Source organism: Lontra canadensis, unplaced genomic scaffold (assembly GCF_010015895.1).
Source record: "Lontra canadensis isolate GAN:19392208 unplaced genomic scaffold, GSC_riverotter_1.0 scaffold25, whole genome shotgun sequence".
NCBI lineage: Eukaryota > Metazoa > Chordata > Mammalia > Carnivora > Mustelidae > Lontra > Lontra canadensis.
The window spans coordinates 7,413,599-7,425,641 of NW_022631019.1; the positions used below are offsets into that span (position 1 = coordinate 7,413,599).

The following is a 12,043-nucleotide window of genomic DNA, read 5'->3' on the forward strand; positions in this document are numbered from 1 at the left end:
CCAAGTTCAAAGGCCACTCCTTCACAGAGCTCCTGGGGCTCTCCGCCCTGTGCTCCTCTGCCCCTGGTGGCAGATGGACACACCTGTCTCCCTCCACCAGACGGCAGGGAAGGACAGGGAAGGACCAGGCGGCTTTGCTGCTACGGCAACTCTAGCAGGTTCTATCCTAACACGTTCTGAATAGCCAGCCTCACCACCTGCATGGGGTCTCCTCCAGACAGGGGACACTATGAGCTGATGAACGCAGGGGGCGACGATGACCCCCGAGGATGCCACCGGGAAGCCAGAAGGTGAATGCTGGACCAAGTGCCTGCCTTTCCCAATCGGTCCAAGGGATGCAGGCCGTCCTCTGCCCCTGGGCTGGCCAGCCTTCTCCTCCTCCCCTGCTCCTTACTCCTCCTGCCGTACCCTGGTCCAGGGACCCCGGGACAGCTGCTGCTTGCCTTGGGGGACCCACAGGCTGGAAATACTAGAGAGCAACTTCCTCCACCACTGCCCTCCCCAACCCCAAAGATGAGAAGGAGATGCGTCCCCCACCAGGGCGGTCAAGGTTTGAAAACCAGCTCAGAGAGGGCAGCGGTGAAGGACAAGGCTGGGGGCCCTGGGTTGGGGGTAGGGAGGAGAAACGGCCCGACCCCTCTAAGCATGGCTGGCCTGCCAGAGGAGGCTGATGGGGGGGCAGGCGCACCCCTAACCTGGCAGGGTCCAGGCGGAGGAGCTGGCGCCCAGAATCTTCCCGGGCCCCACCCGATCCCCAGCCCAGGGACTTGAGCCAGGGGCAGCAGCTTTAATGAGGAGATGCTGCTGCGTGACTCAGCCCTCCAAAGGTGTCTCCATTTATTTTATTTTTCCATCATAAAAACCCAAGCTGCAACTCAGCCAGATTCCCTGGCCATGGGGGATGGGCAAACAGTGGCAGCGATGGCGAGGCGGCAAAGAGGTCTGGCTAAGTGGCCCCAGTGCCCTTTTCGGAGAGGAGAGTTAATGGGTTCTCCTGGCTGGTCCCTACAGGAATAAACGGCCCAGGGTGGGGCCCTTCTAGGGATCCTTCCAGATCTATCTGCCCTTGCTGCCTCTGCCTCCTGTTGTAAGAACGGTTATGCCAGGGCTTTTATCCTGTGTTCTGCTCTGACGTCTCACAACCAGGACTGGGGCTGGTGCGAGGGCCACCCGGCAGTCCAGAGCCCCGGGTCTCAAATGCCTTCTTCCAAAGAGAAGACCCAAACCATGTGCTTCTCACCCCATCCCCTCAACCACCCCCCACTCCCCTGAGCCATGAACTGCCCCCACTGAAGCTTCCCAGTAAGATCCAGCTGGGAGCTGGAGAGCCAGAGACCTTAAAGGTCATCTGATGCTCCAGTCCCCGCACACGTCACAGCCAGCCTCTGTCTGAATGGTACCAGGAAACTCACTACTTCCGAGTCAGCCCATTCTGTCCTTGGCTCTGACTGCTCCTTCCTGCCAAGATGGCACCCACCCCTTGCGGCAGACTGGCAGAACCGGTGCACAGCCTGACTGCAGGGCCTGGCCCCAGCTTAGACTGGTCGAGTGGGTGTATCTGGCCAAGTAAAGGCTTGAGGAAGGAAAATTGAGGACAACCTGCTCAGGCTTCCTCCACCGCTGAGGCTGGGGCTGGGAGGCAATCGTGGGGGTTGGGTGGGGGTAGGGCTGTCCTGGCCCAGAGTTCCAGCAGAGCTTATCCGAGGGAAAAAGAAGCAGGCCTGGCTCAGCGAGCAGCCCCAATTCCTCCCACTGACCTCACCTTGACCCCAAGACTACCAAGTGGACAGTGCCACCCCTCTCTGGCCCTCCATCTGTGGCCATCCCCTTGAACTCACTCTCTTGCCTCTTTGGCCCTTGACCTGGCAGGGCCTAGATTGGATCCTGACATACAGCTCTAGCCCTGGACAGCCTCTCTTCTTCTCATGCTCTCCCTGGGCAGAGTACAGGCACTTACAAGCAGACCCTGAGAATCAAGGGCAAAGTCCTTCCCAAAGCTTCACTGTTGCTTCACGGCCCTTGTGCCCCTGCCTCCAGTCTTGTTGGGGCCGAGTCATCAGCCTAGTGGGGCCTAACCCTGGGGAGCTTCCCAACTGCAGGATGGATTTACCTGTGTCTGAAAGCTCCCTCCCCCTCTCCCTTCCCCTGCCCGGCTCCCTCCCCCAGGGAAATCACTCTAAAAGGGCCTAATGGAACTATGTCCTCCTCTCTTCCTCTCTCTCCTCCCTCCCTCCTCTCTTTCCCTTTCCTTTTTTTTTTTATTAGCATTTGTGGAATTTATTCCCAAACTCTCCTAATCTTCCGTACACAACCATTTGATTTGCATAACCCAACCCCCTCTCATAAAAACTGGCTGCTAGTTTAATTAAAAAATGTAAATTTGCTGTCATCTCGGGGCCTGGTGAATTAGGACGACATCGGCATTTTTTATTGCTAAAGACGTCCAGATTGATCCAGCCCTTGGCTGAACTATGGTGGGGGAATAGGGGTCCACATGGCCCCTTAGGGTCCTGAGGTCCTGTTGTCCCCTCCTGAGAAGCCTAGGTTCTGCCACCACTGAATGGCTTCTGAACGGAATGCTTTAGGACCTGGACCTGTCCGAGGCAGGACAGGATATTAACCCGTAATCCAATGCTTGTAGGGTCCCTGGTGCCAGCAACCTCTTTGGAGCCTGTGCCTCCAGTCTTGTCCTGTGCTACAGACGCTCTCGGTAGAAGCTGTCCAGGGTCCCCCCAAAGAAGAGAGCCCCTCACAGTCCCAGCAATGAACCCTGGCCAGTAGTGAAACCACGGGCCATGGCTGGGTCCAGAAGTACCTTCCAGATCTTGAGGGAAGGTGAGCACGGAGTCACGCCAGAGATGGGCTCTGAGGGGGATCTCAGAGTTCCCACCTGCTTCCCTTTTTTTGTGAAGAGAGAGAAAAAAAATGTTTTTCTTCTGAAGTTCTGAAATTAAGTGAAACTTCCAAATTCAAAGAAAAGGCTGAGATGGTCTCACCAGATGACTCCTCCAGGAAGCAGTCAGAACTCTGACACCCAAACCTCCCCTCACTGAGTGGCCAGATACAGGTCTGGGTCCTGCTGGGGAGAGCCCTGCTCCAGCTAGAGAACGTAGCAGTCCATCTCAGTGGCTCTTCCAGGTTCTAGGAAAAGTTTCCAGAGCCTATGCCTGGAGCGCTGGGAGAAGTCAGTCTCCCTAAGGCCCAGGAGAGATGCTCTAAGAGGTTCTGCACATGCAGGCCCGGTAGGCTCTCTCTCCAGTCGGGGACACCTTCCAGAAGGGCTTCGGAGTCATGCGCTCACAGCAGACTGGGAGGCACTGTTTGGGGTAACGGCAGGAGGATGGACGTCCGCTCTAGCTGGCAGCCAAGTTAGAGGGAGGAAGACAAGGAGGGTCCACCTTCCAGCTGAGTAATGCCCAGGTCCACTGTGCCCGCCCACAAGCAGAGGCCCATCTGTAAGACTGCTTCTTGGCTGGTTGGGTGGGGGCCCTTTTTCTGAAGAAAGGGGGTGGGGCCCGAGGGAAGGAGGTGATGAGACACCTGATTAGAGTGGGGGTGGACTGCCTCTCTGGGGTGTGGAGGCCAGGGAGGGGCAGGGTGGCAGCACTGGCCTTAGATACCTTCACTGATTTGCCCAGCAGGGGGTGTCACACCTTCCCTGGGCACAGAGGTCCTGAGGCCCTCCACAGACCCGAGATCGCACCTGGTTGGACACTGTCACAAAACTCTGAGACATCTCCCTCCCCACAAAACACACACCCACTTCCCAAAGCTGACCACCATGTCACCCACCCTGGGCCCCACAGTGCTGCCTCCTTCCTGTTCTCTCCGCCTACTCCCCTTTGACCTCAGAAGGTCAAATGTCAGCTCATGGGTCCCAAGGGGCAATGCCATGAACTTGAGCCCATTATAAACAACAACCCAACTGCCACCTCTCCTTCTATAAATGAGACACAAGGGTTCAGAGATCAACCTCAATGAATGATAAGCCTATTTCTTACGGACTTCTTTCAAAAACGTTTAAGAAGACAACGGTGGCTTTTGTTAGGCTAGGATCTGAGGGTCCTGGTCACAATGTGGTTTCAACAAAGAGGGCTAATTGAGAGCCTATGGTAAACCTCACTCTGGCCTCAGGTGCCCCCTCAGGAACCCCAGATGGGAAGAGAAGCAAAATATTGAAAAAAATTAAATTAAAACTGAAAAAAACACCAACATATCAGGATAAACTGCTCCAAGCCAGCATCAGGCTATCTGGAACCCTAGCCTAGGTGCCATACTAGGCCCCCCAAAACCCAGAGTCCAAATTTAGTAGTTTGCCTGGTGTATCCCCTGGGGGGGAGCTCAAAAGGGGGATGGGAGAGAGTCCTGGGCCCCTCACTTTGAACTGATAACAGCAGCCTCATCCCACGGATTCTCAGGTGAAAAATACTCATTAGCCATAATAAGCAGCTTGATCATCCGACACAGCCTTGTCCCAAATAAATTAAATTCCTTTACCTTGAGACAGTCGCCCCGAAACCAGACTAACCACCTTTCCCAACAGGACGCTGCTTTCAAAAACTAAACCACCCCCCACTAAAAAAATAAAAACACACACCCCACAGCCTGACACACAATCTTTGCAGGAGAAAAAGAAAAACACACCACACACTAAACACGGAGCCATTCAAAAAACACGGAGAACAAAAACCCCCACAAAAACCCCCTAAATCCTCTCTTTGGGTGCCCCCCAGCTCCCTCTCCCCTCTCTTCTTTCATAATGACAAGCATCAAATTAGTCACAGTCACTAAGCAAGTAACAAATAATAACAATAATATCATCCGAAGCCTCGCAATCCAGAAACCAGGGCGAGAAGCGCAGCGGGCGCCGGACCCTCTCCAGGCCAGCCCCCACCCCCTGCTCAGCTGCTACTTCATTGGGCTAAAAATACTAACTTCCGTAAAAGAACCGAAAGAAAAGTGAAAGAGCCTCCCCTCGTTCCCACCGCCGGTACCTGTACCAAGATCCATTCTCCTCTCTTTGGTCCCAAACTCTTCGAGGAACGCCAAAAACAGAAGGGAAAGAAAAAACATCTGTTTAGTCTCTCGCAGTGGCCCCCGCCGCCCCTCTCCCGCCCCCCTCCGCTCGCCGCAACCCCCAGCGAGGGCCGGACGAGTCCCCGGGACCCGAACGGCAGTGACAGGGGGACCCGGGAGGGAGAGCGAAAGTTTCTCCCTCCCTCCCTCCCCCGTCGCTCTCACGCTCCGGCATTGCACACTCGGAGCAGCTCCTCTCGGCTCTCGAGTTTATTAAACTAAAAGAGAAACTATTTATAGACGCGGCCCGGGTCGGGGGGCCCGAGCTGCCCGAGAGGCCGAGGGGGGGCCCCCCGCCTGCGCCCGTCCCGTCCCGGCCCCGCCCGCGCCCCCCGCCCGCGCCGGGGTCGAGCCCCGCGGCTGCGCCCCCTGCCCTCCCCCGCCCCACTGCCGTACTCACCATAGTCGGAGAGTCGAAAGCCGAATTCACTTAAATAATCAACTTTCATAATACTTAATTAATGCCTAATTGCAACTGATTACTCCCCGAATAACAAGTTGTTTTAAAGCCCTGATGTCATTGCTCCTGACGGTAACACTCAGGGTAACAGTTTGGCAGGAGGGAGCGGGCGGGCGGGAGCGGCCGGGGGCGCTGCCAGGCGCCGAGGTGATTGGCAGGGCGGCCGCGGCGCCGCCTCCTCCGGGCCGAGCCGCGCCGCCCCGGCAGGTGAAAGAGCAGAGCTCGGCCCGCCCGCGCGCGCGCCCGCCCGCCCGCCGCGGTGCTGGAGTGAATGGGCGCGCGCTCGCCCGTCCGCCGGCCGCGCCGCACGCGCGCCCCGCCGCGTGCGCGCTCGCGGGCGGCTCCGCACACCCGCTCGGGCGGCCCGCCTCATTGGTTCAGTGATTCCCCAAACCTTAGACTTCGGGAGTAGGGAGGCGGGGACTCGGCGCGCGGACCCGGGCGGCAGGGGCGAGGCGGGCGGCGCTCGCGTCCCCGCGCCAACTCTGGCCGGACAACGGCGGGCTCGCGCGCCCGGGTCCCGGCCCCGCGCGCGCCCCTCGACGGCGGCCGCGCGCGGACTCGCTCCGGGCGCCGGCAGGCCCAAGGCTCGCGGGGCGAGCGGCCGCGCAAACTTTTCCGCGAGGGCGGACGCAGGTGTGAGCGCCTCGGGGTCGCGCCTGCTCGGTCGCGCGCCCCCGTGCTCCCTCTCGAGCGCCCTGTGGGCTCTAGGTGAGGCGGTACCAGGGCTTGTGTTTCCCCTCCTACCCGACTCTCATGGTGGGGGTGGTGGCCGGGCTCTTTGGTCGCAAGGAGGCTACCGGGAGGTGGGCCTGGCGGGGTGGGGGGCGGGAAGGGGGAGAGGACACGCGCTTTGGCCTCGCGCAGCTCTGCCTGCCATCTGCAGCAGGTTCCAAGGAGAGCCAGGACCCCTAGCTTCCGCCACTTGGGCTTGGCTGTCCCTTGAAATGAGCGCTAGAGCCCTGCCAACTGTGCCTACCCAGGCCGCCTAAATATCCCTGCTCTCCGCCCGGGGTCTTTCTCCTCCTCCTCGGCCCCAATTCGGCCCCCCAGCCCTGCAATGGGGCCCCGAGGGCAGCCAGTACCTCACTCCGCTGGGCAGCCTGCAGTCCAAGCTCCCACCACAGATCCTTGACATCAATTGGGCTTCCCTCCCACCCTCTTGCCTCATTAAGAACCTTGGCATGGAGGGGAAAGCCACCCTTGAACCAAGGAACCAGCCTCCTGCCACCTGACCCTCGGCAAACTAGCCTCCTGCCACCTGACCCTCGGCAATGGCCGCATTTCCTGTCTGCCATTTCATCTCTGGACAAGGGTTCCTGTGCTCTCTTTGGCCCTCCTCCTTTTCTCTCAGAGAAAGTACTTTGGTGGGTCTCTCTGTGCCCAGACATCCCTGCTAGGGCCAGATACGTTGAAATTCCTTAAATTTTAGTGATCCAAGTTACCCAAATTCCTTAAATTTTAGTGATCCAAGTTACCCAATGGACGTGGCGGGGTGGGGGGGCGCTCAGGAAGGAGGCAGTCAGGTGAGCAAGAACATGGGCAGCTTTGCTAGTACAGTACCTAGATCTCACTGTCACAAGCTCTTTGTCACTTGTGTCTCCACGCTGCCACCTTCCTCTCCTCCTGTTTTAGGAAAGGCCACACTGCCTCCAATTAGGGCAAGGGACTAGACCCTGGGTTTTCTCTGGTCTTTGGGCAGCATTCAGCAAAATGGCACTGGCCTATTGTTGCAATATTTCTATTTTGCAAAAGGAGAGGCCCAGGGAAACCTTGGGGCAAAGAAGTCAGAGACTAACCAATCTACTTGTTCTCCCACTTTCCCCTTATTTTTCTTAGTTTTTTTTTTTTTTTTTTTTTTTTTTTAGGTTCCAAATGGCTTCACAGGGAGTTAGCATCTCCTCCCTATTTGACTGCCTTCCCTGATGCCTTCTTGGCAAGCCCCTTTCCTGGTTGCCACATGCAACCCTCTACCCTTCACGCCTGCCCTGTTCCTATGTAGGAAAAGTAACTAGAGAGGCCCAGACACTTTGCTGACAGTCCCCTGTCCTTAAAACCCTGAATAACCAAGCCTTATGCTATCCGGAGACCAGGACAAGCATGGGTATAGGGCAATCACGCACAGAAGACTGTGAGCTCTGCTCCCCACGCAGGATCTCAGAGAGGACTCCGTGTCCAGGACTACTCCAGAGTATACACAGGCCTCTGGCTGCTCTCACCCACGACTCTCCAAAGCAAGGCTTACGGCTTTGGGTTGTAACAACAGGCACTCGGTCCCGAACCCCAGTCCTGGGCAACTGGGGTGAGGCAGAGTAAGAGTCACAGAGGAGTGGAGGGATGATTTCTGGGTTTATTTGATGATGCACGTATGGGAGGCCCCCTGCATATGTGACCCACACGACCTCCTGGCTGTGTCTAAGCATCCTTCTGGGCTTCTGCTGCTGGTGGTTGGGGCGTGGGAGGGCGTAACTTCCAGTTACCTAGGCAAGGCCAAGAGGGTTGGCTGCGCAGCGACTTTGGGGCCTCTGATGGACAAAAGCTGGAGGCACCCATCAGGCACAGTGGTGGAGGGGGGTGTGGGCGGCCCGAAGAGCCTCTGTTCTGCCAAGGCGACAGGCGCAATCAGCCACTACAGGCTTAAGAGGCCTCACCCAAGAGCAGAGGACAGGCCAGAGAGGCCCAGAGAATGAGGCCATCTTGGTGTGTTATGATTTAAGAAAGTCTGAGAAGAAGGCTGAGGCATCGAGGTCATGAGGTGTGAGTCAGAGGCTGCATAATGGAGGGGTCCCCAGACTTCTCCCTCTTTCTTTCTCTTTGGATGTGCGCTTGTAGGAAGGGGAGAGGCCCAGAGCTCTGCCATCTCTGAGGCTATGGCTCATTTTTGCCTTGAGGACCCCGATGAGGGGACACCTCTTAGACCCTAAGGCCAGGCCACAGTGAGGACATTTGTGCCCAGGACTCAGGTCACGGAAAGCCCAATGCCTCAATTCCTCCCAGTCTCGAGGCCCCAGCTCCTCCTCACGCACTCCATCCCATCCCCAAGAGAAGACGCGGAGCTGTGCACGGCAAATCCCAGCCACCGGGCCCCTCACACGAGTCCAGGAAAAACCGTCAGCTCTCCCCAGGACGGCTTCCACACTTGGCTCCTGGTCCCCTCACACCCCCAGAGCACGCCCACTCATTCTCTATCCCTCCCGAGCCCGGGGCCTTCTCACTCACCAGCCTGTTTACACACCAGGTATCTCAGGCTTTATCTGCTCTCATTCTGAATTTGTAACTTTCACATAAACTTGAACAAAGCTCCTTTTGTTCCTGCACCCCACCCCAGGATCCCAATAAACTGGTTCCCTCCGAGGCGACTGGGCCAGGGCACGGAAGTCTTGGCCAAAGGGCTGTGTGTGCATGTGAACAAGCATGTTCGCACCTGCGATGGAGTCCGTGTGTTTGCGTGTGAGCGCACTGCTTGGGCTGACAGAGGGAGGGTATCAGGGAGAGCATCGAGTGAGCAAAGTGTGGGCAGGAAACATTGTGGCACGGGACGGTCCGCCAGGCCGCAAGAGGCCATGGGCCAGGGATGGGTGGGTGTCCGGGCAGGGGGCACACAGGGATGGAGAAGGTGCAAAGGGCCGAGAGGAGCAGGGGAGTGGGTGGTGGAGTGAGGGGCCGAGGCCAGGCTCAGGCTAAGTATAAGGCAGATACAGGGATCGCATTATGGCCCATGTAGGGGCTGGCACAGCCGCGCGCTCGGCCCCGTAATCCTGTTAGCCAGCAATCTCCATTCCGAAAGAGCTTCATTTCTTTGTGAATATTTGTAAACTAGATATCTAATGGAAAATTATAGGAAAATTATAGTGAAATTCATGACGGAGAAATCCGATTATCCCTAATTCAATTATGCCATCTTAGCCCACACAGCACATTTCCCATTTTTTTCCCATAAATACCGATGCCAGGGGTCCCGGTAATCAAATAAAATTGAAAATCATCTTCCCATTAAATTCAATTAGCCGCAATTTCTAAAGCCTATCAGAGATTTTAATTACTAAATTATAAAATTCTCCAATGCTAAATTGAAACCAAAAAAATTGCACATCCTTATATTTCAGAGAAAAAAAAAGGGGGCCAGCAAAATCCTTGAAAAAGAATGCCCTCCTTTCTGTACCCAGCTCCAAGGCAGGCTCCCCACCCAGAGGGACCTCATATCGCTGCCTACTTGCCCAGTTGGGGTTGCAGCCAGGGGCAGGAGGAGAGGTCTCTGCCCGGGGAGGGGCTAAGGCATATTCATTTAGCAGAGGGACAAACCACACCTCCAACTCTAAGCTTTGGCTTGGCGGGCCCCTAGGGAGGACCTGCCTTCCTTGCTGGCTGTCCCGGCTCCCGAGATACTCTCTACTCTGTCCCCCCATGGAGACAGTCTAGAACTGCCACCTTCTTGGACCACGGACAGGGCTCAGGCTCAGGTCGGGGCTTGGCCTCGGGGCTCTGCATGTTCTAGGGCGGCAGGCCAGAGGCAGCACAGGGTTCCCTCACCACGTTGCGGGGCCCCCGGATAGCCTGGGCTGGGACAGAGGTGGGAGTGGGATGGAGGCCGGTGTTGAGGGTAGACAGCTATGGCGGGATGGTTCCGTGGCCCCGAGTCTCCTCTGAAGAATACCCAAGGCCCATAGGTCCTGGCAGTGTACCAGCCTCCTAGGAGAGCTGGGGGTGGGCCTGGCCCCAGCCTGGCCTCTCTTCCACTGCAGCTCATTCTCTGTTCTCCTTGCCCTCTTCTGGAAAGCGGACAGCCCCGAGCTGGCCAAGGGGCATATGCCCCAGCCCAGTGGTAGCCCTCGCTTTTTGGCTGCTTCTCCTTTTAGGGAAGTGGTGGCCATAACCCCAACAGTAGCCCTCCACTCTCTCCCCCACTTACCCAGCTCTAAAGGGTGCTCTAGAAGTCAGGAGAGCCTGGGGACGTGGCATCGGTGGCGGCATAGAGTGACCCCCGAGGTGGGTGGCTGGGGTGGCAGCCGAGGGGCCGGGCGGTTCCTGGGCAGCCAACGGCCGAGTTGCCAGCAGCCCAGCGCCCTGGGAGCAGGGAGAAGCTTTAATTTGCCAGGCAGTCAGGAGTGCCAGCAGGGGAGGCACCCGCAAACAAAACAAAAACAAAAAAGTTAATTATCTTTGGCTTTTTCTTAATAAATATCCAAACTGGCCGGGCCGGATCCTCCGCTTTGGAGGGAGAGAGGAGAAGGAGGAAAAAACCCCAAACCAAATCCAACAGACTCATTCTCTGGTCTACCTTTCCCTTTGTGTCTCCTCCTGTATTCATCTCTTATCAGAGGCGGGATGAGTTTCAGATTAATGTCCAAATTTTGCAAGTCAAGAGTATGGCCACCAAAAAAAAAAAATAAATAAATAAATAAAAATTTCTTTTTGAAGCTTTGGGGTGGGCCAGAAGGGGTGTAAAGAAGTAAGAGGCTGGGGGAGGACAGGACAGGAGCAAAGGAGAGAGCGAGAGTCGGACGGAAAGAGTGTGATGTGGTGCTGAGCTTCTCCAGTTCCCCTGTGGGCACCACAGGGCCCAGCCTGTGGCCCCAACCCGGGCGGGACCTGTTCTGGAATGTTGTGTTGGCATTGGATTTTAGTTACAACAATCAGCTACAGGAGATGTGGAGATTTCTCCTTTTAAAACCCTGAAACAACCGAGGTCTCACTGGCCACTCCAGCTCCCCTGCTGCCCTTGGATCCTGTGCCAACCCTCCCTTCCAGGAGCTGGGCTGGGGAAGAGAAGGTGCTAGAGGAGGACGTTGGCCGTCCTTCTGCGGGGTGTGAGATTTTTCTGTATGGGCTCACAAAGGTACCTAGGGAGAGAGATGCGTGTTGCCGCCTGGGCCTACGTGTTTGGATGGTGCTTGTACACGCCTGAGCCTGGGCTGTTAGAAACGTGTGGCGGGGGAGAGGGGGTGGGGGTGGCTGGGGCAGCCAGGACATGGGGCAGACAGTCCTTCAAGGAGCACTGACTCTGGAGGAACCCACTACCTCGGTTCACACTGTCGCTCCCTCACTCACTGGCTGTGCCACCTTGACCAAATCACTGATCCTCTCTGAGCCTCCATTTTCTCAGCATCAAAGGGAATAATTAGTGACTGCCTCGGGCTGGGGGTCAAAGAGGAATGTGGAGTGACTGCTAATGAGTATGGGGTTTCTTTCTGGAGTGATGGAAATATTCTAAAATTAGATAGTGATGGTGATCACACGATATTGGGAATATACTAAAAAACCACTGAATTGTACACTTGGCATGTAAATTACAGCTCAGAGAAGTGGATTATAACAAAGTGGGGATGAAATGGGGGGGGAAGAACAATAGCACGGCACAGAGTGGGGGTAGAGGGCACAGCATGTAGCCTGGCACAGAGTAAGCACTCAGTAAGTACTGGTGAGCAGAGATGAACATGGACCTGGCTGGATGGGTTGGCGTCCTGGGCCCTGGGCTGGGTGCCAACAGACATCTACCTGGGTCCCCAG

At 56.5% G+C, this 12,043-nt stretch overlaps 1 protein-coding gene across 3 annotated transcripts in view; it reads right to left on the reverse strand.

The window, feature by feature from the left end:
* Nucleotides 1–12,043, reverse strand: part of CASZ1 (castor zinc finger 1) — a 144,917-nt gene that overhangs the window by 47,678 nt on the left and 85,196 nt on the right. The window contains exons 1-2 of one of the 3 annotated variants that reach the window (XM_032863381.1): nucleotides 5,477–5,656; nucleotides 4,995–5,033 (exon numbers count right to left, since the gene is read on the reverse strand). In XM_032863381.1, the coding sequence (XP_032719272.1) occupies nucleotides 4,995–5,033; nucleotides 5,477–5,525 (88 nt within the window). In that variant the 5' untranslated portion in view covers nucleotides 5,526–5,656. Of the gene's footprint in view, nucleotides 1–4,994; nucleotides 5,034–5,476; nucleotides 5,657–12,043 lie in introns of those variants that run through there. The other 2 variants (XM_032863383.1, XM_032863382.1) reach the window with 2 other exon arrangements.